The sequence below is a fragment of the Haematobia irritans genome, chromosome 5, assembly GCF_050003625.1.
Source record: "Haematobia irritans isolate KBUSLIRL chromosome 5, ASM5000362v1, whole genome shotgun sequence".
Lineage (NCBI taxonomy): Eukaryota > Metazoa > Arthropoda > Insecta > Diptera > Muscidae > Haematobia > Haematobia irritans.
Window position 1 is genome coordinate 162,746,622 of NC_134401.1, and position 26,831 is coordinate 162,773,452.

The 26,831-nt window shown below is 32.8% G+C and overlaps 2 protein-coding genes across 2 annotated transcripts in view; one reads left to right on the plus strand and one right to left on the minus strand.

The window, feature by feature from the left end:
• Ndg (Nidogen) overlaps positions 1-15,182 on the plus strand; it is a 42,144-nt gene extending 26,962 nt beyond the window's left edge. The window contains exons 3-12 of the mRNA XM_075310173.1: positions 1,430-1,606; positions 1,666-3,054; positions 3,116-3,389; positions 5,411-5,553; positions 5,629-6,038; positions 6,110-6,267; positions 13,712-13,966; positions 14,045-14,219; positions 14,277-14,561; positions 14,635-15,182. Coding sequence (XP_075166288.1) covers positions 1,430-1,606; positions 1,666-3,054; positions 3,116-3,389; positions 5,411-5,553; positions 5,629-6,038; positions 6,110-6,267; positions 13,712-13,966; positions 14,045-14,219; positions 14,277-14,561; positions 14,635-14,896 — 3,528 coding nt within the window. The 3' untranslated portion in view covers positions 14,897-15,182. The remainder of the gene's footprint in view (positions 1-1,429; positions 1,607-1,665; positions 3,055-3,115; positions 3,390-5,410; positions 5,554-5,628; positions 6,039-6,109; positions 6,268-13,711; positions 13,967-14,044; positions 14,220-14,276; positions 14,562-14,634) is intronic.
• On the minus strand, positions 10,643-11,296 carry LOC142239139 (uncharacterized). The gene has a single exon (XM_075310912.1). It carries the CDS (start codon positions 11,223-11,225, stop codon positions 10,749-10,751), a length of 477 nt encoding a protein of 158 aa, XP_075167027.1. The 5' UTR covers positions 11,226-11,296; the 3' UTR covers positions 10,643-10,748.
• Positions 15,183-26,831: the final 11,649 nt, after the last annotated feature.

Here is a 26,831-nt window from a genome sequence, read left to right on the forward strand (position 1 = left end):
GTCGTCTCAGCGGCTTCCGGTTTTCGATTTCTCCCCGATCGTCTGGATCGGGGAGAAATCGAAACGTTTCCCAAACACTTTAATTACATTTGCAACGGTTGATTTGGCAACTTTTAGCGATTTTGCCCTTTAGGAAAAGATGATATTTGCTAATGGCAAAAATTCCGTCAAATATGCAGGTCAGGAAGGCTGTCCATGGGTGGAATGATGAAATTGCCAGAGCGCGGTGAGATTATATTAAATGCCGAAAACTGAAGGTATGAATACAAAGAACCAAATAGAGGACTTCAAATTTTAATCAGGCAAATCAAGAAGGGATTTTGAGGGACCTATGAGCTGGTATAAACTGGAACTCCTGGAAGCGGATTATAAACTCATCATGGAGAAACTTGGCTCGAAAGGATCAACAACCAAAGTCTTAGGACTGAATGGCGCTATAATGCTATGATATAAACTGCACACGTGTGAAGAGACCGACGATGTTTTTCCCAATAACATCCTAAATAGAAAATTTGTACACTCACTGGCATTGTTACCGACTGCTTCTAGTGATAGCAACCATCTACTTTTCGGCATATATTTGGCATGGTGTAGCGAAAAGCAATCATAAACTTCATGATAACCTAAAAGAGGTGCAGTTGATAGAGAGATGGGGCAAAGATGGGGGAGAGGAAACGAAAGGACGCCATATGTGCGAGGTGCAGTTGATATAGAGATGGGGCAAAGATGGGGGAGAGGAAAGCAAGGTCGCCATATGTGGATGGCTAAGACACCGAGATCCAAAGCTGAATCATAAACAATAGGTGTTTGATACTCAAACACCTGCTTTCATTCGAATGAGTGATGGAATGAAGAGGATTCGGTTTCGGGAACGGTCTCCTAATAATTGTCGTTAGAAAGAGGGACTTATTTCATACAAATGAGAATACAATGATATGTGGCTTGTTAATGAATCCATTGATGGAAATATTCAGTTCTCAAATACAAATATTATCCCAATGAAGGTCTTCGGATATCGCAGAATGTGCCTCACGAATATGACCATTGGTTCAGGAAATCCAATAATCCGACCCATTTGTAGGGTTTAGGTTCGAAGATAGTAATAGCTTCTGTAATGGGATACTTCGGACTCTAGGCAGATCTGTCTATAGAATTTTATCGAAGGTGGACAGTACAAAAGATAACAGACATATGAACGCTCACGCAGCAGACAGTTATCCATTGGAATGATGAAAATTATCCCGTAGCGGCTAAAAACGGAGGCAAGACTCGGCGGATCCATTCTCTGGTCTTAATATGAAAACATCCTGCCGCTTTATTTTAAGCGACCACTCATTTGCTCATTTCTTATTACCGTCCACCATCTGTCCATTTATTATTGTTTATTTTCTTATGAATTATTTTACTTTAAAAATGTCCACTCTTTCAGATTGCCTTGATTGTGGATGATGAGGATACCTTCGTGCAATTTATATATCCCTCGGGAGGCTTGAACTGGCTTCAAGGTGAGAATGGACCTTTGGGTTTGCCCGATATTCGAGCTCAAGCTGGTTTTGTCGCAGAAGATGGACGTTTCTTTAATCTGGAAGGTTCGGGTAGTGAAAATGTAAGTTACTATAATCCCAATCCAAAAAAGAGACTCTAAAGATATTTCTCTTTGTACAGGCTCGTTTTCTGGTGGACAAATCCAATGTTGGTATTGCTGGTGTTTGGCTGTATCGTGTTGGTCCTGTAGATTATGAACAAAATGTTGAAGCTCCCACAAATGAAGAGACCTTTACCGAATCACCCACTGTCTCACAAACATGTTCCGAAGCTGGCCAGAGAGTATGCAATAAGAATGCCATGTGTGTTGATAAGTCCGAGGGTTACTGCTGCATCTGCAATGCGGGTTTCTATGGTAACGGTAATGTCTGTATCAAAGATGATGTCCCTGTCCGCGTAACAGGTTCATTGATGGGTGAACTTAATGGTGAGACGATCAATGATGGTTCGAAATTGCAATCCTATGTGGTTACCGCTGATGGACGTAGTTATACTGCTGTAACTCCCATTAGCACTGAATTGGGATCGAATATGCGTTTAGCTTTACCCTTGGTTACCTCCATTGGATGGTTGTTTGCCAAACCCTTGAATAATACCCAGAATGGTTATCAACTCACAGGGGGAGAATTTGTCCATACCTCCAAGTTGAGTTTTGAAACTGGAGAGGTGTTGTTGATCAATCAAACCTATGAAGGTCTTAACTACTGGGATCAACTTTCCTTGAAGATTGATTTGCATGGTCAAGTTCCCGCCATTAAGCCCTCTGTCAAATTACATATGGCTGAGTTCACGGAAGAATATGAATTCGTCTCGGAAAATGAGGTACATTCCATACAAGCCCATACCATAGAAATTCCCGAAGAGAGTCGTGTCATCAAATTCCAATTGGAGCAGAATATCTACTTTGAACGTTGTTTGGTCAATGAGCATAGCAAATATGAGATTGTGGGAACCTCGTATATGCAAAAGATTTCTAAAATCATGTTGGACTTTTTCGAAAAGGATCAAGCGTTGAGGACCAGCATTTTGACAGTGGCCGGTGTTAGTGCCGTTTCGAATGCCTGCACAGATGGCACTGCTGTTTGTGGAGAGAACATGGTTTGCATACCCTATGATGATACCTATAGGTGTGATTGTCTCCATGGCTATGGACCTCAAGTAACAGAGAATGGTGCCGAGGTTTGCATGGATATTGATGAGTGTGCTTTGGGTACCCATGTCTGTGACGAAAATGCCTTGTGTAACAACAATGAAGGTGGCTTCACTTGTGTCTGTTTCGATGGCTATGAGGGTAACGGTTATCGTTGTTTGATCAATGGAACAGTGGCTGACAATATTGAAACTCCCATGTCTGGTTCGCATAATGTGGGAACTACAATAGTTCAAGTATCGCCGGGTGAAGAGCATACAGAGCACACCTCAGATCAAGAGCATTATATGCCCATGCAACCACCTTCCACAACACCCATGACCCATACATATCATTCGTATAATCCCGAAGATTGTTTCGTAAGTTCCTTCAATCGTGTGAACTTTAGATTGATTTGTAATTTAATTCGTCTTCTTTTAGCATTGTTCTCCTTATGCTGACTGTTGGGAGGGTAGATGTGTGTGTCGTGAAGGATTTAATGGCGATGGTTTCTATTGCGCCAGTAATTGTGGTTTGGATGAAGCCTGGGAAGATGGCCGTTGTGTCAAGCTATCCTATGAGGAACCTGACATTGAACCTCGCTGTAATTTCTTTGGTCATTGTGTTTGCGATGATGGTTATGAATTGATGGAGGATGTACAAATGTGCCGTTGGATGGGTCTTTTCAATGGTGAAAATAAAATCGATGATTTCGGTAAGTGTGGAAAGGAGCAGTTGGGTTTTATAATATCCAACATAGCCTGAGTAATCTATAAAGTGTTTGAGGTTCCCAATGTTAAGCCCGATGACAAGGGACCTACTCTAACGGAGGTTTCAGGGAGGAGACCGTAGACTTTAAAGTCTTAGCTCAAAGGTCGCTGTGGAGAAAATGGAGGTCGGATGGTGGTTGTATGACCGAAGCTCTAAGTGGGGAAACTTTAGGTCTGAGTGTTAAATGGTGGCATACCAATCTCAAAAGCTTAAGTGTGAGGCTCCGAATTTTATGCCCAATGACAGGGGACCTCCTCCTCCAGAAGTTCCAGGGAGGGAGCTGTAGACATGAAGTTTTCATTGGTGGATCTATAGACCCAAAGGTATCTGAGGGAAAAATCGAGTCCGGATAGCCTTGGTGGTGGAACTGTATGACCGAAGGTCTAAGTGGGGAAACTGTAGGTCTGAGTGTTACATGGTCGTCATTGGAGTCTCGAGTGTGGTAGTCGTCTACGGTTAAGAGACGGTTGATGTTCCGAATGTTAAGGGGACCTCATCCTCCAGAGGTTTCATGAAGGGAACTGTATACATGAAATTCTCAGCGGTGGATCTATAGACCCAAAGGTCTCTGTGGGAAAATGGAGGCCGGAAAGCCTTGGTGGTGGAACTGTATGACCGAAGGCCTAAGTGAGGAAGCTGTAGGTCTGAGTGTTAAATGGTGGTCATTGGAGTCTCGAGTGTTCCAGTCGTCTCCGGTTAGTCAATTCCTTGGTTTCGGTTATAGTATTAGCTTCAGGAAAGAATATCGCAACGAATTGTCATGTAAAGTTTAAGTGTAAGCCTGGAGGTCTCTCTGGGGGAGTTGTAGGCTCGACGTCCTTAAGCTGGGAATTGAAGTCCTGAAGGTTTAGGTTGTAGATCTATAAACACAAAGGTCTCTGTGGAGGAAATCTTGACCCAAAGACGTTGGAGGTGAACCTAAGAGGGGAAACTGTAGGTCTGAGTGTTAGATGATGGTGGCAGAGTAGTCTCGAGTATGGTGGATGTCTCCGAAACGTTCGAGTTGGTTTCGGCTATAGTATACCATCAGATAAGAATAATGAATCGTCAGGCAACGTTGAGGTGTAAGCCTTGATGTCTCAGTAGAGAAAATGTAGACTCGAAGTCCTTAGTGAGGCAACAAAAGTCCTGAATGTTTAGGTTGCAGGTAAGCCCAAGGATCTATCGGTAGGCGCAAAGGTCTTGGTGGTGGAATTGTATGACCGGAGGGCTCGATATGTCTGAAGGTTCCAATGATCGCCATCACGAATGTGGTCGTCGCCTCCGGTTCGGTAATACCTTCGAGTTGGTTTCGGTTATGGTATTACATTATATATGGTTGCGGCCCGTTATTCCAAGCTCCATTGTGATACCACAAGGGTGAACTTCTCTACTTTCACTCGGTGCTGCCCGATTCCAACTCCTTTTTATAGCGTTCACATTACGGTGAAGAAGCTTTCAAAAACTTAGAATGTCACTTGCATTACTTAGAGAAGATAAACTTTTGAAAAACTGTTTAGTGCTCAGTCGAAAATGGGATTGAATCCAGAAACCTTTTTATGAAAGGCGGGCATGCTAAATATTGCACCATAGTGGCTGATGTCAAGTATAGCCACGTTGAAGTGTAGACCCGAAATTTTCACGAAGGGATCTGACGACTTGAAGCTCTCCATCTAGTAATAGATCCAGAAGCTTGAAATGTTGGCTTGAAGATATCGGTGATGGAACTGTATGACCGAAAGTCTGAATGGAGAAAATGTGGGTCCGAAGAGTTTTGGGATAGTGGCGTTACCCTGGATTCTCAATAAATTGGAGGGCGGAGGGATCATTACATTTAGAGGAAAACGTGGGTCTTTAGGCACTCAAGACTTTACAAAGGAAAGTCGGTATTTGTGGGGGCTAGAAAGTGGACTCAGTCAAGTAACCTCTGGTGGAGGGTATACATTGTTTTTATATCTAATTTATCTCCCTCTCTCTCTCTTTTAGTTCCATGTGATGTTGAATTCAATTGTCATGCTAATGCCACCTGTGAATGGTTAGCCTTGGAATTGAGACATGCTTGCATTTGCAAGTCTGGTTATGGTGGAGATGGTTATCACTGTGCTTTACTTGAGGAATCCTGCGCTGTGGTAAGAAATGGATTTTTAGATTTTCTTACATAGAATGTGGTATATTTACTAATGGTCTTCCCAATTCATTTTCAGAAACCCGAAATCTGTGATCCTCAAGCTGAGTGTAATTACAACGAAGCCTTGGGTCGTTCACAATGTCAATGCAGACGTGGCTATGAGGGTGATGGTTTCCGTTGTGCCTTGGCTCCTGAATGTTTGGAAGATTTGGATTGTGGACAAAATGCTTACTGTGATCATGATGTGTGTCAGTGTCTGAAGGGCTATGAACGTGATATGTCCGATATATGCGTTTTGGCTGGTAGTTGTGGTGCTCTCTTCTGTGGGACCAATGCCATTTGTAAATTTGATCATGAGCAAGGTGTTAAGTATTGCGATTGTATGGATGGTTATGAGGGAGATGCTGTAATGGGATGCAAAAGCAAACCTATACCATGCAATGTTCAGTACAATTGTGGTGTCCATGCCAGTTGTGAGCCAACAGAGTAAGCACTAAGCACTAAGGACTATATGGAATGGGAATATGAGGAGCCTAACTTTTATTTGCATTTTCCAGAGATCCTGCCTACTATGAATGTCAATGTCATGCTGGTTTCAATGGTGATGGTTATGTCTGTATTGAAGATCAGAATTGCTTGAATACTCCTCAATTGTGTGACATGAATGCCCAATGTTTGTCCACCAATAATGGATTGGTCTGTGTTTGTAATAAAGGTAAATATCGGGTGTTTCAAGGGAAATACAATACAGATAGTTCATAAGATTTTAATTAACCGCCAAGTATTCAGGAGCAAGATGATTTGTGCTCTCTCTGAAGGATTAGGTAGAAAACGGATAATACATCGAAAGGACTATGTTAGTTCTTTGGTATGTTTGGAAGTTACAAGAGTTTCTAAGTCGAATGGAATATGTCTGTCCATCGTTTGTACTTAGTTGTTTGCAAGGTAACTCTGGAGCCCGTTCATAGTGTGGGTGATGTGTGGGAACAATCGTTTGTTTTTAGGACTTTAAGAGCTTTGTTGTTCTCAGTCAGAGAAGTATAGCTCCGACAACCCGACTCCGCAATCGGGAGGAAACTCTCGCAAGATTTTGGGTAAGTGCAGCAGCTAGCTTACTGTTTCATTAGTGTCGCCTGGTATAGTGAACTGACAACTTGTCAGGTTTCGTCAGAAAGGTGCAGGTAGTCTCTCCATGATTCTCACCATCGATTTACCTGTTGATTTCATTATGTCTGAATGCCGGATATATATCAGCAGAAGGATATTTGGGTAGTTTCATAGAATACACCGAACGCCTCTTTAGTAAACCACCACCCTCTTCGACCACCCGGTCCAAAGCAGTATTTCAGGTTATAGCCCATTAATAGAATGGGTGCTGTGAGGAGTTTGGTTGTAGAAGACTTCAATGTCCACTATGAGTTTTGTTGTTCATAGTAGGAGGAGTATAGCCCGGGCAGAGCTAATTGATGATTTTACAATCTGATCGTTGATCTGATAGGAAACTCCCACAAAATGATGGGTGACTGCCGTAGATAGCTTAACATTTTATTAGCGTCGCCTGGTTTTGGAAACTGACAACCTGTCAGGTTCCGTCAGAAAGGTGTAGGCAGTCTCTCCATGATTCTCACCATCGACTGGCCTGTCGATTTCATTATGTTTGAACGCCGGATATATATATATATATATATATATATATATATATATATATATATATATATATATATATATATATATATATATATATATATATATATATATATATATATATATATATATATATATATATATATATATATATATATATATATATATATATATATATATATATATATATATATATATATATATATATATATATATATATATATATATCAGCAGAAATATATTTGGGGTGGTTTCAGAGAATACACCAAACGCCTCTTTAGTGAACCTCCTCGCCTCTCATTTTCAAGAAATATCTGTGCAATTTCTTAACGTATCAATAGCTTGCTTCATACCTGCTATTCGAATCCCACAGAGGAGACTTAACTTCCCAGCAGGACTGACGGGCAATTGAGTGTGATGAGATTGGCAGGACTGATTTCAGTATCTGTGAACTCTAGAGACCATTAACAACTGTGGCGTAACAACTGACCGAATTGTGGCGTAACAACTGGGCAATTTCTTAACGTAACAGAAGCTTGCTTCATACCTGCTGGTCGAATCCCATAGGAGAGAACCAACTTTCGAACAGGACTGCAGGACACTTGAGCGTGATGAAATTGGCAGGACTGATCCCACAATCTGTGAACTCTAGTGATCAATAAAAAGTTGCCGAATACAAGCGGAACATATCTGGGAAGGAATGTTTGTGGAAGCCCTAACGAATCCCGGCATAATGGTTTCGATCATCTTTGACGAGGTTACCGATCCAAATGGGAATTTATGGTTCATCTGAGAATAATAGAGCTGCACATCGAATTCGTGGTCCCCAAGCACTCCACAATTTATTTCACTCGAAGTGAAGGCCAACTTGGTGCATCAGTGTATCAACCTTGAGTACAAATGATCATTCCAGAAAGAGACTCAACTTCCCAGCAGGACAATAGAAGGTGATGCGATTGGTCGGATTGATCCCAGAATCTGTGAACTAGAGATCAATAATAGAGATTAAACGTATCAGTAGCATGCTTCATACCAGCTGGCTGAATCCGATAGATGAGACTCAACTTCTCAGCAGGACAATTGAGGGTGATGCGATTGGTCGGATTGATCCCAGAATCTGTGAACTAGAGATCAATAATAGAGATTATAACGTATCAGTAGCATGTTTCATACCAGCTAGCTGAATCCGATAGATGAGACTTAACTTCCCAGCAGGACAATTGAGAGTGATGAAATTGGCAGGACTGATCCCAGAATCTGTGAACTAGAGATAAAAAAGAGTTTCCGAATAATGGCGGAAAAACTGTGCAATTTCTTAATGAAACAGTAGCTTCTTTCATACCTGTTGGTCAAATCCCATGGAATAGACTCAACTTCCTAACCGGATTGCAGGACAATTGAGGGTGATGAGAATGATAGTACTGATCCCAGAATCTGTGAACTAGAGATCTATAAAAGAGTTGTCGAATAGGGGCGGAACAACTGCGCAATTTCGCAACGCTTGATTCAAGCCTTCTGGTCGAATCCCCAAGAAGAGACTCAACTTCCCAACAGGACTGCGGGACAATTGAGCGTGATAAGATTGGTAGAACTGATCCCAGAAACTATGAACAAGAGATAAATAGCCATAGCGTGCTTCATACTGCTGCTGCTCGAATCCGATAGATGAGACTCAACTTCCCAACAGGATGGCAGGACAATTGAACGGGGTGAGATTGATAGCACTGCAAACCAGATTCTGCGAACTGGAGAACAATAAAAGAGGTGCTCAATAGTGGCGCAGCAATTGAACTTCCCACACTTAGACTATTCAGTCACAATGGACTGAATAGTCTAAGTGTGCCTGATACATCGGACTGCCACATAACCTAACCTAACCTAACAGGACTACAGGACAATTGAACGGGATGAAATTGGCAGGACTAATCCCAGAATCTGTGAAAGACCTAAGGAACCCAGGCATAATGTATCATATTATTTTTGACGAGGTTACTGAGGTTCTCGAAGTTCATAGAGTCGCACATCGAATTCGTGGTTTCCAAGCACTCCACAATTTATCTTACTCAAAGATAACTTGGTGTAATTAATAGTATATCCGCTTTGAGTACCAAGGATCATCCCAGTCTCGCTCGAATACCAAAAAACCAAGGTTTTCATCGGTGGTTTATCCCCTGGTGAAATTTCTGAGTGTTTGAAACTTCTCTAAGTGGTTTTACCACAATGTGAATCGCTATTCGAACTCTGCCATAAATTGAGCTAAAAATTGTATCGTGAATAGTCTATGTGAGTCTAACAAGATGGCACCTAACCTAACCTAGGGAGCCACCGTGGTGCAATGGTTAGCATGCCCTCCTTGCATACACAAAGTCGTGGGTTCGATTCCTGCTACGACCGAACACCAAAAAGTTTTTCAGCGGTGGATTATCCCTCATTACCTCAGTAATGCTGGTGACATTTCTGAGGGTTTCAAAGCTTCTCTAAGTGGTTTCACTGGAATGTGAAACGCCGTTCGGACTCGGCTATAAAAAGGAGGTCCCTTGTCATTGAGCTTAACATGGAATCGGGCAGCACTCAGTGATAAGAGAGAAGTTCACCACTGTGGTATCACAATGGACTGAATAGTCTAAGTGAACCTGATACATCGGGCTGCCACATAACCTAACTTAACCTAACCTAACCTAACCTAACCTAACCTAACCTAACCTAACCTAACCTAACCTAACCTATCACTTGCGGCAAGGCACCCAAAGTGCTAGCCCTTGAAGTAGTCACAATGCTGCTGTTGATTCGCCTTGACTTAACTGGAATTGAGTATATAACTAGACTCCTCCAGTTCTCCTAGGATTCATTCATTTATAATGAATTAATCCGTTGTTTGGATAAAGGGTAGTGATTCCACTACTGAAGTCAGTCAAAGACAGTTAAGAGCTAGACTTCCTATCAGTCATAAAGCTTCAGAATTACATGTAGCTACCAAAGTCAAATAAATATGCGCCATATCCATAGTACAAATCATGAACGTTGAAAAATATCCGTTCATGAAAGTGAATCAACACACATGTGGTGTCAAATGGGGAATTGGCGGTGTCAAACTAGCAACGATAAAATGACACCATGCGTTTCCAAAAAAACATGAACAACCGTTCATGATCTGAAAACGTAAGCTACGAATTTATAACAAAAACTTCACTACCGTGACTAGAACCTGGATTGTCTGTTTCATACGTGTTAACAATCGCCTTAGCCCATTGCACCACCGAAGAAGTTCGCATAAGAACATCTAACGAATTTTTTTAAGACTTTTCCTGGCCAAAGAAAAACGAAAGCCTTTCATGAAACCGTGAATATTCCGTTTAGATTTTTTGCGAACGTTTCCGTTTCATTTTGTTACCGTCCGTCCACAATTTTGGAACGAATTTTTTTATTAGTGCAATAATACAAAACGCTTACATAGATTGTTAACATTTATTAAATTTGGAAAGTCTACAATTTCAAGGGAGAGTTACAATTATCAATTCAATGGAAACGTATTGGAAACATGTGTGCCTTCTCTCATTTCTCTTTCTGAATATCATGGGAAACATTCGAGCCTCTCGATGGCGGAGGACACGATGAACAAAAGAAAAAAGCAAATATAATCAGACCCAATAGAATATTTAAATAGCCATAATTCTTTTGCCACGTCATGGGATGTGAAAAGAACTCTTGAAAACCTTCAAATGTAGACATTTTCTTTGAAGCTGCTTCACAATTTTTGATCTTCGTTCGATGGTCCAACGTCGATTTTGAAGCCGTAGAATAGTTGCAGGCCTTAGTCGTTGTGGTTGGATATATCTCTTTTGCATGATATATTCGAAAGGTTCTCTCATCTCGATTTGCATGCATAAATATCTTTGGGGAGATAATTAATTCTTGATATGCTGTATTCATTGGGAATTTCCTGGAGTTTCCATAGATATGTCTTATCGATGATTTGGGAATTTTGGATGAGAACCAAGGCACACGTTTTACGAAATTTATACAGAACATTTTGCAAAGGCCAACATTTTTTTTTATAATTGAAAAAAAAAATTATATTATTGAATGAAATCAACTAGAACTAGAAAATATTTGTGTACTTAAAAAGGTAAATACCATGATGCAACAAAGCAGGGTATTGCCACAATTACAAGCACAACCTTCTGCTACATTGTTAAGCACATTTCGCTTAGAGTTGCTTCACCAAAGATCATTGTTATTCTACAGTCTGTGGTCATTTTCGAATTGAAATAGATGGTGTTTAAGGATTGGGAGATAACGTGGTGAATTGGCTGGTATGCACGCCTTCTATACAAGGGGTCATGGATCCAATCTAATTTTTGACCGAACACCAAAATGTTATCAGTGATTACTTATCCACTCTCGGTAATCCTGGTGACAGTTCTGAATGTTTAAAGTTTCTCAAAGTGGTTTCACCGTTAAGTGAAACGCCGTTCGGGCTATAAAAAGGAGACGCCATATAATCTGGCAGCACTCATTGCTAAGAGAGAAGTTCACCACCGCTAAATGAGCTTAAAAATAAGTATATACAGCAGTAAGTTCGGCCGGGCCGAATCTTAAATACCCACCACCATGAATTAAATATACTAGTTTCCTTTGAAAATTTAAGGAGGGTTTGATGACAGATATTTTCCCAAGCAGATCAGTTCAACCAGTACGCTTCCCACAGATAAATGTAAAGATTTTACCTATGAAAACCAGATCAGATTCTGAATTTATAACAACCATTTTTTGTTTGAGTTTTAGAGGAACCATAACCATGTAAGTGTGCAAGAAAATGATGAAATAACGCCATGATTTGAAATCTAAAATCTGTAGAATGTCATCCCAATTATTTGAATGATTACGAGAAGTAAAATCTGGAAATTTTGCATTCCGTTTCAAGCAATTTTCATGATCAGTGCGCCTTCTATACCCTCAATAAGTGAAATCGGTCTAAATGGAGGCCTTACCAAATGGACCGATAAAACTAAATCATATACACTTTGTTATGGGTCTAAAATGCCAGTATATTCTCAATTTGTGGATAATCGGATCAAAACTAAAATTTTTAGAAACCCTAGGAGTTAAATCGGGAGTTCGGTGTAATGGCGGCTATACAAAAACATGGAAGGATACACACAGTATTAAGCACATTTAATTGTAGTTCTAGAATCTAGACCCCAAATCGAAGGGCCGGTTTATAAGGGTGCTATATCAAAAACTGTACCGATACTCAATATATTCGACACACCCCTTTATGGTCCTAGAATACCTCTAGATTTCCAATTTCAGGAAAATTGGATAAAAACTATGGATTCTAGAAGCCCAAGAAGTAAATCGGGAGATCGGTCTATATAGGGGCTATATCAAAACATGGATCGGTACTCGCCATTTTCGGTACATCTCTTTATTTTCCTAGAATACCTCTACATTTCAAATTTCAGGCAAATTGGATAAAAACTACGGATTGTAGAATCCCAAGAAGTAAAATCGGGAAATCGGTTTATATGGGGGCTATAACAAAACTTGGATCGGTACTCACCATTTTCGACACACGTCTTTATGGTCCTAGAATACCTCTAGATTCCAAATTTCACACAAATTGGATAAAAACTACGGATTCTAGAAGCCCAAGAAGTAAAATCGGGAGATCGGTCTATATGAGGGCTATACCAAAACATCGGCCAATACTCACAATTTTCGACACACCTCTTTATGGTCCTAGAATACCTCTACATTTCCAATTTCAGGCAAATTGGGTAAAAACAACGGATTCTAGAAGCCCAAGAAGTAAAATCGGAAGATCGGTCTATATGGTGGCTATATCAAAACATGGACCGGTACTCACCATTTTCGGCACACCTCTTTATGGTCGCAGAATACCTGTAGATTTACCATTTTAGGCAAATCGGATAGAAAATACAGTTTCTAGACGCCCAAGAAGCAAAATCGGAAAATCGGTTTATATGGGGGCTATAACAAAACATGGACCGATAGGCACCATTTTCGGTGCACTTTTTGATGGTCCTAAAATACCTCTAGATTACCAATTTCACACAAATTGGATAAAAACTACAGACCCCAAATCGGGAGATCGGATTATATGGGGACTATATCAAAACCTTGACCGATATAGCCCATCTTCGAACTTGACCTGCCTGCAAACAAAAGTCGAATCTGTGCCAAATTGCAGAACGATAGCGCTATTGTTGAAGGCTGTAGCGTGATTACAACAGACAGACGGACATGGCTATATCGTCTTAGAATTTCTCCCTGATCAAGAATATATATACTTTATATAGTCGGAAATCGATATTTCGATGTGTTACAAACGGAATGACAAACTTATTATACCCCCGTCACCATTCTATGGTGGTGGGTATAATAATGACCTGCCACTTTGTTAAAGGTCAAAAATCGATAGCAAAAAAAAGTTTTTTTTTATTTTTAAAATTATTATATTATTATATATTTTTTCTATTATCATTTTTCAGGCTTCTATGGCAATGGCTCCTTGTGTATGGAACGCAAGCAGCATGATTCTGGTTTCCTTTTGGTCTCCCAAGGAGTTGTTATAGTGCGTGTTCCTTTGAATGGTAAAAATGTTCGTCCCATTTCTGTGGCTTCCATGGCCATTGGTTTGGACAAGGATTGTGTTGAAGGACGTATCTATTGGGGTGATATTTCAGCTAAGAAAATTGTTAGTGCCAAATATGATGGCAGCGACATGAAGACATTTATTGATGAAGGTACATTAAAAAAAGTCCTCGATTTTTACGAAGTCCATGTCTCATTTTTTTCTTTATCATTTTTTTTTTTTAATTTAGATGTGGAATCTCCTGAAGGTATAGCTATTGATACTATTTCCAGACGTCTCTATTGGACTGATTCTGTAAAAGATACCATTGAAGTGGCCAGCTTAGATGATCCCAGTCTTAGATCGATATTGGTTAACAAAAATCTAGTAAATCCCAGAGGCATTTCCGTTGATCCTTACAGAGAGTAAGTTGACAAAAAAATTTCGAGGTTAAAAAAAAAATAAATTTTTGAATATTTTAGAAAAATTTACTGGTCCGATTGGAATCGTGAATCACCTAAAATTGAAATGTCCGATTTGGATGGTACTGATCGTGAATTATTATTGGGCAAAGATGCTGTGACTTTGCCAAATTCTTTGGTGGTCTTAGAACGCACTGGTGAACTTTGTTTTGCCGATGCTGGTACCAAGAAAGTGGAGTGTATTGATCCTTATACCAAGAAATTGCGTACCATATCAAATGAATTGACCTATCCCTTTGGTTTGGTTTATACCCAAGATCAATTCTATTGGACTGATTGGACTACGTAAGATTTTCAAGAGATACGATATCAAATTTTAGATTCCTAACATCTTCCCCCGTTATCTCTTTTTTTCTAGGAAAAAACTTGAAAGTGTTGATAACATGGGCTTACGCCAGAAGAGTATGCAAATTCCCTTCTTTGGTAGTCATAAAATGTATGCCATGACATCGGTCGAAGATAATTGCCCACAAATGGATAGCCCTTGTCAAATTAATAATGGCGGCTGTTCGGATTCCCGCCTTTGTCTGGTCAATCGTAAAGCCCCTTCGGGTAAAAGTTGTAAATGTACATCCCTTTCGAAATTGTGTAATGTTCCCAATCCCTTTAACAATATGTAAAAGTACTTAAGTCTTTGTGCGAAAAGGATCACGAGCATTTTTTGATTTACTTTGTAATTTATATACACATAATCTTTTATTTGTTAAACAAAAAGAACAAAAAGTGGAAATTTATTTGTATTTTATATTTTATTTTAATTGTCTACATATGGATTCGTTTCCCTCACTTACCAAAGAGCAAATATTAAATCATTATTACATATCGTGGACAAACATTGATAATTTGTACCGCCATCATCATTTTTTTCTACTGCAATAAAAATAAATAATTTAAATAAAATGGAAATTATAGTGAATTTGTTTTTAATTAAAAAAAGTGTTAAGGTTGGGCCATATTAGACACTAATTAAGAAAGAATTTGTCGCCACTGTCATTCTCTCTCAGAAATAGTTAGGTGTCCCAAAGATAATATCCAGTTATTCCCAAAGTGCTCCAGGAAAAATGTCCTTGCCAATTTGAAACTCTTAAAGGCTATAACACACTACATTCAAAAAAATTTTACAAAGATTCTGACCTTCGCTTAAGGATTTTGGTATTGATTCCCAGCCAAAGATGAGGCTTCTTTAAAATAAAGACATTTTTTAGAGACCTATTTGGCTTTAAATCTAGGATTACTAAAATTAAATTTTGGATGCAGATCTCATTTATTGAAATTTCATTTTCTTTTCGCGGTATATAAATAAATCTATTAACGTACAAACAAATGCCAGTTTAAAAATTCAAATTATAACAGATACTTCAAAGTAAAAAAATATATTTAATTACAAAAAAAAAAAAAATCTTTAAACCAAAGATGCCAAATCCTCGAAATAAGTCTTAGCCTATATTTGAAGCGTTTTTATCATAAATCTAAAGATTCAATATTTAATCGAATTTAAGGACCATTTCATTAAATAAAAAATGTGTTTAAGAAAATTAAAAGTTCATTATTTTAAAGAAATTTGGCCTTAATATTGTGCAAATTGCGCATCCTTCAATTTAGGTTGCATAATATCACGTAAATATTTTTTTCAGTTTAGGATAACAAACAGCTTAGTATCGGGATTATCGCCAAAAAACCTTAACTTTCTTTCTCATTACACTAAATAAAGCACTAGCTTTGGGCGGACAATAAATAAAACTCGTCATTTTATATACAAGTGTTTATATTCGTAAACAACTTTATCCTATGGCGAACATAAATACACAAGTAGATGTCAAATAAAAAAATGTTACATACTTTTAGGCTTTCAGTTTTATCCGTTGAGTAGTGGGTAAACACAACCACAGCGATAGACGAACAGTTGTTTATGTGTATTCCTTATGGGAAGCACGGTTGTGACTTGAGCGAAAAATAATCTACCAAAATTTGGAGAACATTTTACCAAAAACTGCTAAAAAAAAAAAAATATTTCTTCAGAAAATTTTGTCAACATTTTTTAATAGAAAATTTTGTCAAAATTCTATTTCTATTGAAAGTTTTGACAAAATTTTATTTCTATTGAAAATGTTGACAAAATTTTATTTCTATAGAAAATTTTGTCACAATTTTATTTCTATCGAAAATTTTTTAAAAATTTTATTTCTATAGAAAAATTTTAAAACATGTTATTTCTAAACAAAATTTTGTCACAATTTTATTTCTACAGAAAAATTTTTCACCTTTATTTCTCTAGAAGATTTTGTCAAAATTTTATTTCTATAGAAAATTTTGCCAAAACTTTATTTCTATTAAAAATTTCGTCAAAATTGTTTTTCTAGGGAAAATTTTGTCAAAATTGTTTTTCTATGGAAAATTTTGTCAAAATTTTTTATATTAAAAATTTTGTCAAAGTTTTATTTCAGCAAAAAGAAAATAGAATAGAAAATTTTGTCAAAATTTTATTTCTATAGAAAATTTTGTCAATATTTTATATCTATAGAAAATTTTGTCAAAAATTTATTTTTATAGAAACATTTGTCAAAATTTTATTTTTATAGAAAATTTTGTTTTCTATACAAAATTTTGTCAACATTTTATTTCTATCGAAAATTTTGTTAAAATTTTGTCAAAATTTTATATCTATAGAAAATTTTAATTTTATAGAAACATTTGTCAAAAATTTATTTTTATAGAAAATTTTGTCAAGATTTTATTTCTATAGAAAAGTTTGTCAAAATTTTATTTCTATAGAAACATTTGTCAAATTTTATTTCTATAGAAAATTTTGTCGAATTTTTTTTTCTATAGAAAATTTTGTCAACATTTTATTTCCATGGAAAATTTTGTCAAAATTTATTTATTTATTATATAGAAAATTTTTTCAACATTTTGCAGAAAATTTTGTCAAAATTTTATTTTTATAGAAAATTGTGTAAAAATTTTATTTCTATAGAAAATTTTGTTAGAATTTTATTTCTATAGAAAATTTTGTTAGAATTTTATTTCTATAGAAAATTTTGTCAAAATTTTATTTCTGCCAAAAATTTTGTTAACATGTTATTTCCATAGAAAATTTTGTCAAGATTTTTATTTCTATAGAAAATTTGGTTAAAACTTTATTTCTATAGAAAATTTTGTAAAAATTTTATTTCTATAGAAAATTTTGTCAAAATTTTAGTTCTAGAGAAAATTTTGTCAAAATTTTATTTATATAGAAAAATTTGTAAAAATTTTATTTATGTAGAAAATTTTGTCAACATTTTATTTCTATTGAAAATTTTGTCAAAGTTTATTTCTATAGAAAATTTTGTCGAATTTTTTTTTCTATAGGAAATTTTTGCAAAATTTTATTTCCATGGAAAATTTTGTCAAAATTTATCTATTATTTATATAGAAAATTTTGTCAAAATTTTATTTTTACTGAAAATTGTGTAAAAATATTATTTCTATAGAAAATGTTGTCAACATTTTGTCAAAATTTTATTTCTATAGAAAATTTTGTCAGAATTTTATTTATATAGAAAATTTTGTTAAAATTTTATTTCTCTAGAAAATTTTGTCAAAATTGTATTTCTATAGAAAATTTTGTCAAAATTTTATTTCCAAAGAAAATTTTATCAAAATTTTATTTCCAAAGAAAATTTTGTCAAAATTTTATTTATACAGAAAAATTTGTAAAAATTTTATTTATGTAGAAAATTTTGTCAAAATTTTATTTCTATAGAAAATTTTGTCAAAGTTTATTTCTATAGAAAATTTTGTCGAATTTTTTTCTATAAAAATTTTGTCAAAATTTTATTTCCATGGAAAATTTTGTCAAAATTTATTTATTATTTATATAGAAAATTTTGTAAACATTTTGTAGAAAATTTTGTCAAAATTTATCTATTATTTATATAGAAAATTTTATTTTTACTGAAAATTATGAAAAAATTTTATTTCTATAGAAAATGTTGTCAACATTTTGTCAAAATTTCATTTCTATAGAAAATTTTGTCAGAATTTTATTTATATAGAAAATTTTGTTAAAATTTTATTTCGATTAAAAATTTTGTCAAAATTTTATATCTATAGAAAATTTTGTCAAAATTTTAGTTCTAGAGAAAATTTTGTAAAATTTTTATTTCTATAGAAAGTTTTGTCAAAATTTTATTTCCAAAGAAAATTTTGTCAAAATTTTATTTCCAAAGAAAATTTTGTCAAAATTTTATTTCCAAAGAAAAATTTGTCAAAATTTTATTTCTATAGAATATTTTGTCAACATTTTATTTCTATAGAAAATTTTCTCAAAATGTTATTTATATAGAAAATTTTGTAAAAATTTTATTTATGTAGAACATTTTGTCAACATTGTATTTCTAGTGAAAATTTTGTCAAAATTTTAAATCCCCGATATCATTTTTCTATTACGATTTGAGATTTGCTTTAAAGTTTTGGTACTCACTTTTTAGACGAAGAAAATTTCATAAGAGCGAGCATGCTTTTTGATACCATTGACACTGACTTCTGATATTGATACATTTGCGCTGACTTCTGACACTTTCTTCAAATTATTCTATGCGTATCCCTACCGAACCGATAGACATGTCTATCGAAAGTTGCATTTGGTTAGCCTTTAAAGGAAGTTCTTCGTATGCCGTTCACTTGGATGACTGCCTGTTGGAGTTCAGAGTAAAATTATTGAACCATGTGTTATTATCATATATGGACACAAAACTGCGGTTTTATTATACTTGATCAATTCAAGACTCAGCGCTGAATCATCAATTATCATGCCTCAATATTCACAATGATGACTGTCCGCAATATCATTCAAACTATGTTATTTTTCTCTTCAAAAGTAAAACAATCTGAATTGCGATATTTCCACATGCCTTGATAACTTTCTAAAAATTGTTGCATACCTCTAGGGGCTTCGTTTTAATCTTGGGATTTTTATGATAAAATTAATGCGATTTTCGTATATGCTTCTTACCCAACTACCAAATAGTAATCCTAAATATCCATGAAATAATTAAAAATCAGTTAAGTTTATATTTTTTTTATTGAACATTTTCAATTTATTTTATATAATTACATTCTTACAATTTCCAGTATTTCAATCTTCTGTATCGTTTTGTATAACTACATTGATTTTTCTTGTGTTTATTATTATTTTTTTTTAATTATTAGTTTCGATTTTAGTTTGAGTGTGTTTCTGTCTATAAATATGATGTGGTGTGTAGAAAAAAAATTAGAATAAATACAATAATAATAACAATAAGATAAACAAACTCTAATAACTTTGCTATGATTGTGTTTACTTAATTTCTTAAGGAAATTAAATAAATGCTTATTTACTTTTCGGCCTATTGAAATGGATGTTTAAAAAATTTAAGCTCAGGGTAGTGAGGCAAAAAAGATTTATGGAAAAATCTGATATAACTTTAATTGTATAAATAAATTCATCTAAAAATTTTAAGGAGTTTGTAATGAAAAAAAATTATATATTTTTTATGTTAAAAGGATTATCCTTTAAAAATAAAAGCTTTAATAAAATATTTAAAAAATTTCGAATTTTTATCAAATTTTGTTTTTAATGCCTACTATGAAATTTTAGTGTTAGTGTCTATATTTCGTTTTGGTTTTCTTAAAATTTTATCTATTTATTACGAGTAGTTTTGTACATTTATAATGTATGTGATAGTTAATCAGTTATCCTGTAAATAAAATTTTCGTTAATTTAATGCTATATTTCAAATAAAATTTATTTCTTGCATTGGAATTAAAAAAGAAAATCATTTAAAATTTCTTTCTATGGAGGTTTTAGTTTTCTACCAATTTCTATACTCTACAAAAAGTGCAAAAATAATTTTCTACAAAGTTTCCGTAATGAAACATACAGCTATTTTTGGTTTGTTTCACTTTATGTACAAATGTTGGTTGCTAGGTGATTCCTTGTATTTGTATTGAGTGTATGCGCTTTATGCTATTATTATTTTTTTGTTATATAAAGTATTTACTTTTTTATTTGGCTTTTAAAGATTTTTTTAGCAACAAAACAAGGCATTCGATTTAAGGTTTTACCATTGAAGTAATAAAACTAATAATTTTATAATATTGATAGGTTTTATTTTTATTTATTCTTTAACGTAAATAAATAAATCCATTTTATTAAAAAATTAAAGAAAAACATCTATATGCGTATAAAAAAAATGAAATGTGTTTTTAAAAAATTCAAATTTAAAATGAATTGAAATATACTTAAGAAGATTAGAAAATTTTTATCAAAATTTTATTTCTATAGAAAATTTTGTCAAAATTTTATTCCTGTAGAAAATTTTGTCAAAATTTTATTTCTATAGACAATTTTGTCAAAATTTTATTTCTATAGAAAATTTTGCCAAAATTTTATTTCTATGGAGCATTTTGTCAAAATTTTATTTCTATAGAAAATTTTGTCAAAATTTTATTCCTGTAGAAAATTTTGCCAAAATTTTATTTCTATAGAAAATTTTGTCAAAATTTTATTTCTATAGAAAATTTTGTGAAAATTTTATTTCTATAGAAAATTTTGTCAAAATTTTATTTCTATAGAAAATTTTGCCAAAATTTTATTTCTATGGAGCATTTTGTCAAAATTTTATTTCTATAGCAAATTTTGTCAAAATTTTATTTTTGTAGAAAATTTTGTCAAAATTTTATTTCTATAGAAAGTTTTGTCACAATTTTATTTCTACAGAAAATTTTGTCAAAATTTTATTTCTATAGAAAATTTTGTCAAAATTTTATTTTTATAGACAATTTTGTCAAAATATTATTCCTATAGAAAATTTTGTCAAAATTTTATTTCTATAGAAAATTTTGTGAAAATTTTATTTTTAGAAAAAATTTTTCAAAATTTTATTTTTGTAAATTTTGTCAAAAAAAAAAATTATAGAAAATCTTGTCAAAATGTTATTTCTATCAATTTTTTTTTAAATTTTATTTCTATAGAAAAATTTGTCAAACTTTTATTTCTATAGAAAATTTTGTGAAAATTTTATTTCTGTAGAAAATTTTGTGAAAATTTTATTTCTGTAGAAAATTTTGTGAAAATTTTATTTCTGTAGAAAATTTTGTGAAAATTTTATTTCTGTAGAAAATTTTGTGAAAATTTTATTTCTATAGAAAATTTTGACAAATTTTGTTTTTATAGAAAATTTTGTCAAAATTTTATTTCTATAGAAAATTTTGTTAAAATTTTATTTCTATAGAAACTTTTGTCAAATTTTTATTTCTATAGAAAATTTTGTCAAATTTTATTTCTATAGAAAATTTTGTCAAAATTTTATTTCTATAGAAAATTTTGTCAACATTTTATTTCTATTGAGCATTTTGTCAAAAGTTTATTTCTATAGAAAATTTTGTCAAAATATTATTTCTATAGAAAATTTTGTCAACATTTTATTTCTATAGAAAATTTTGACAAAATTTTAGTTCTATAGAAAATTTTGTCGAAATTATATTTCTATAGAAAAGTTTGTCAAAATTTTATTCCTATAGAAAATTTTGTCAAAATTTTAGTTCTATAGAAAATTTTGTCAAAATTTTATTTCTGTAGAAAATTGTGTGAAAATTTTATTTCTGTAAAAAATTTTATTTCTATAGAAAATTTTATGAAAATTTTATTTCTATAGAAAATTTTGTCAAATTTTTATTTCTATAGAAAATTTTGTCAAATTTTATTTCTATGGAAAATTTTATTTCTATAGACAATTTTGTGAAAATTTTATTTCTGTAGAAAATTGTGTGAAAATTTTATTTCTGTAGAAAATTTTGCCAAAATTTTATTTCTGTAGAAAATTTTGCCAAAATTTTATTTTTATAGACAATTTTGTCAAAATATTATTTCTATAGAAAACTTTGTTAAAATTTTATTTCTATTTTATTTTTATAGACAATTTTGTCAATTTATTATTTCTATAGAAAATTTTGTTAAAATTTTATTTCTACAGAAAATTTTGTGAAAATTTTATTTCTATAGAAAATTTTGTCAGAATTTTAGTTCTATATTTATAGACAATTTTTATAGACAATTTTGTCAAAATATTATTTCTATAGAAAATTTTGATAAAATTTTATTTCTATGGAAAATTTTTTAAAATTTTATTTCTATAGAAAATTTCGTGAAAATGTTATTTCTATAGAAATTTTATTATAATTTTATTTCTATAGAAAATTTTTTGAAAATTTTATTTCTTTAGAAAATTTTGTCAAAATTTTATTTCTATAGAAAGTTTTGTAAAAATGTTATTTCTGTAGAAAATTTTGTGAAAGTTTTATTTCTATAGAAAATTTTGTCAAAATTATATTTCTATAGAAAATTTTGTAAAAATTTTATTTCTGTAGAAAGTTTTGTCAAAAATTTATTTCTGTAGAACATTTTATCAAAATTTTATTTCTATAGAAAATTTTGTCAAAATTATATTTCTATAGAAAATTTTGTCAAAATTTTAAATTTTGTTAAAAATTTATTTTCATTTATCTACAGAAACTTTATGAAGTACCAAGAATTCTACTAATCTGCCAAACAGTAGAATTCTACCAACTGTGGCAACCGTGATTACAATTCTTTGTAAGCGGATATATAATAAACACATTTTTAAATTGAGGAGTTGACAAACAAAATTTTCTTTTCTTTAAAATTCAGTCTAAGGGAGCTTTTGAAAATAATCTCCCAATGGAATTTTGGTTGAGATGTAGTAAAATGTACTTTTTGCTCAAAAAATACCTTTTATGTACATTTTTAAAAATTGTAGTTTCCATCCCTAGTAGGTGTACAAAAATAATAAAGCTTCGCTCTCTTTCTCTTTTTTTGTTGAGAAAGCAAGGCTGTAGATAACAGTGAATGGAAAATGAATTCGTTTTTTCACCAAAAAATAAAGAGTTAAGAAAAATCTTTTATTTATTTTGTGTAAATAAATTTATAGAAAATATAAAAGGAACAGTAGGACTGGCAGTCAGTACCTTCCCCTAAAGAAAACAAAAAACGAAAAAAAGCATTTATTATGAACATTAAAATAAAAAAATTTATACAATATTAAAGAATATTTATTTATTGTTTTTTTTTTTTATTTTATGGAGAAAGAAAAGACAGGTTTGTTTAACAAAAGAAATCAGGAGCCATCTTTTGGTTAAACTATTTCTTTTGTTTTCAAGTAATTTGTGTTTGTAAAGCATTTATTGTTTACCAAAGCGTTTGTTCAGTTTTGTTTTTTTTCTTTCAAAATATAATTTATTTATATAAGTTTTCTTTGTGTATTTAAATCTAATACTAGGCTATACTTATTTTAATTTTTTTCTTATTTAAAATTTAGAAAACATAACGGGTAAAATATTATAAATATGCTACAACATGATGAAGTTATCGGTTATGGGAAATATATATAAAAAATCTATCTAAAAATCCATAGAAGGTGGCACATGCATTTAAAAAAATATGCCAGTTTTCATTAAAAAAATATTTAAATTGGAACCCGTATATATTTATACGAAGTTGCGAACTATCTTTGTTTCAATTTAGATCTTAACAAACCTAACAATAATTTTATCTTAATAGCCCCCATATTCATGAAGCTCAGTTAGCGCTACGTTAACTAACGAACATTTAAACCGTACTATGGACATATCTGTCATCTTACCTATATATTCCATATGTCAGTTAAGAACTACTACTGAAATTTTTTTCAGTTAAATTTTACAGGAGAGAAGATATTTGCAATTTACTTTCTGTAAACTGACAGTTAAAGCCTAACAGGGCTACAAGACAATGGCCGTTAGTTGAAAATAATTCATTGAAATGTAATTTTCACAAGATTAATCGGTTTATCTACTATAGACCATTTTCTTTGCATACTTTTAGGAGGTAGTTGAAAATATTAGAGTACAAACAGTATACAGTACATAAAACTATCACCACTTGAAAAAAGTGACTAACTTGCCTCAAAAGTGGCACAACGGTATATACACAGCATAAAAAAGCGTCGCCAAAAAGTAGTGAAAATGTTCTTTTTGCATCCGGAAGTGATGCAAAATTGTCGCAGAAGCGATGAATTTAACATGGCCTTGCCATAGGAGGGATGACCACCATTTCAACAGCCTTTGCACAGAATATGCATCAGCTATTTAGGTGTGATCCGAATTCAGTGTTTTGGACGTGAATTAAAAAATTTGGCGATATTTTGATAAATACATAATTTTATTTTTTTTTATGATTTTTAATGCATTCTAAGGCTTGTCTGAAACGCTTGACTTCAACTATTTTCAAAATTTTGCAACTTTTCTAGAATGAATTTAGCATTTTTTTTTCGACAAAATTTAATTAATTTGTACGATTTTATTAATCCTTACTCTGTTTTTACCCTATTTGAAATAATTTTTTTTTAAATTGCTCTTTAAAAATATGAAAAATAGGGAGTTATACAAAATTGAAGTAAAAGGACTTCCTGAGTAGTTACAATAAAGAACATCTTTGGAAGGACATTTTTGGAAGTGATTTGAGAGTTGTGTTTTTGGAAGTAAAGGGTGATTCTTTTGAGGTTAGGATTTTCATGCATTAGTATTTGACAGATCACGTGGGATTTCAGACATGGTGTCAAAGAGAAAGATGCTCAGTATGCTTTGACATTTCATCATGAATAGACTTACTAACGAGCAACGCTTGCAAATCATTGAATTTTATTACCAAAATCAGTGGCAGAAAATCCGCTTTTTTATCGACAAATTTTGTTCAGCGATGAGGCTCATTTCTGGTTGAATGGCTACGTAAATAAGCAAAATTGCCGCATTTGGAGTGAAGAGCAACCAGAAGCCGTTCAAGAACTGCCCATGCATCCCGAAAAATGCACTGTTTGGTGTGGTTTGTACGCTGGTGGAATCATTGGACCGTATTTTTTCAAAGATGCTGTTGGACGCAACGTTACGGTGAATGGCGATCGCTATCGTTCGATGCTAACAAACTTTTTGTTGCCAAAAATGGAAGAACTGAACTTGGTTGACATGTGGTTTCAACAAGATGGCGCTACATGCCACACAGCTCGCGATTCTATGGCCATTTTGAGGGAAAACTTCGGAGAACAATTCATCTCAAGAAATGGACCGGTAAGTTGGCCACCAAGATCATGCGATTTGACGCCTTTAGACTATTTTTTGTGGGGCTACGTCAAGTCTAAAGTCTACAGAAATAAGCCAGCAACTATTCCAGCTTTGGAAGACAACATTTCCGAAGAAATTCGGGCTATTCCGGCCGAAATGCTCGAAAAAGTTGCCCAAAATTGGACTTTCCGAATGGACCACCTAAGACGCAGCCGCGGTCAACATTTAAATGAAATTATCTTCAAAAAGTAAATGTCATGGACCAATCTAACGTTTCAAATAAAGAACCGATGAGATTTTGCAAATTTTATGCGTTTTTTTTTTTTAAAAAGTTATCAAGCTCTTAACAAATCACCCTTTACTTCCAAATTTTTTTGCTGGGTATTGCACGTCATAGTATTCATATCAACCGATTTCCCAAATTTATTTCTTGAGATTTGTAATGTGCACGTAATGTTAAAGATTACGCAACCTCAATTTTAGGATGCGCAATTTACACACCATTAACGACGAATTTCTTTAAAATAATGAAATTTTAATTAAACGAAAGTTTATAATCTTTGCTTCAAAAATTTTGTTTCATTAAATTTAGGACACACATTTTGAAAATTTGCGTCCCTTTGTTAAAGTGGCATGTCTTTAAACTGAGGAAAAGAAAGAAACACATTTTTGATTTAAGGAAATCATCCTTAAACTAACTGAAATATTGAATCTTTAGATTTATGATAAAAACCTCTCAAATATAGGCTAAGAGTTATTTCAAGGATTTAGCATCTTTGGTTTAAAGTTTTTTTTTTTGGAATTAAGAAAATATTTTTTACTTCGAAGTATCGGTTATAATTTGGATTTTTAAACTGGCATTTGTTTGTACGTGATTAGCTTTATTAATATACCGGCAAAATAGAATGAAAATTCGATAATTCGATTCGATTTGTATCCTAATATTAATTTTATAGATGCTTGATTTAAAGCCAGATAGGTCGCAAACTTTTTTTTATTTTAAAGAACTAGCATCTTTGGCTCGGAATCAATACCAAAATCCTTAAAAGAAGGTCAAAATCTTTGGATCCAAGTAAACTTTTTTTGAGTGTGCGATTTGTCTAAAATCCATAACGAACAAAGGCCTTCAAAAAATGTTCTAAATAGGTTTTATATTGGTCCAAAGTTTGATCGAACTTCCTGAGCAGCCACAATTTTATCCAATGTACACAGAAAAAAAAAATCATGAAAATTTTTCAATTTAAAATTTTAATTGAGTTTTAAAAAATATCCAATTTAATTGATTCAACAAATTTTTTAATTTAAACAAAAATCAATCTCAAAAATTAATAGTATCAATTAATTTTTTAATTGACTTTCAATTACTTTTTTTAATGACTTTCAATTACTTTTTTTAATGACTTTCAATTAATTTTTTAA

Bases quoted from the DNA above. Each gene is read 5' to 3' on its own strand.
- LOC142239139 (XM_075310912.1), bottom strand. From the start codon at position 11,225: ATGTTCTGTATAAATTTCGTAAAACGTGTGCCTTGGTTCTCATCCAAA.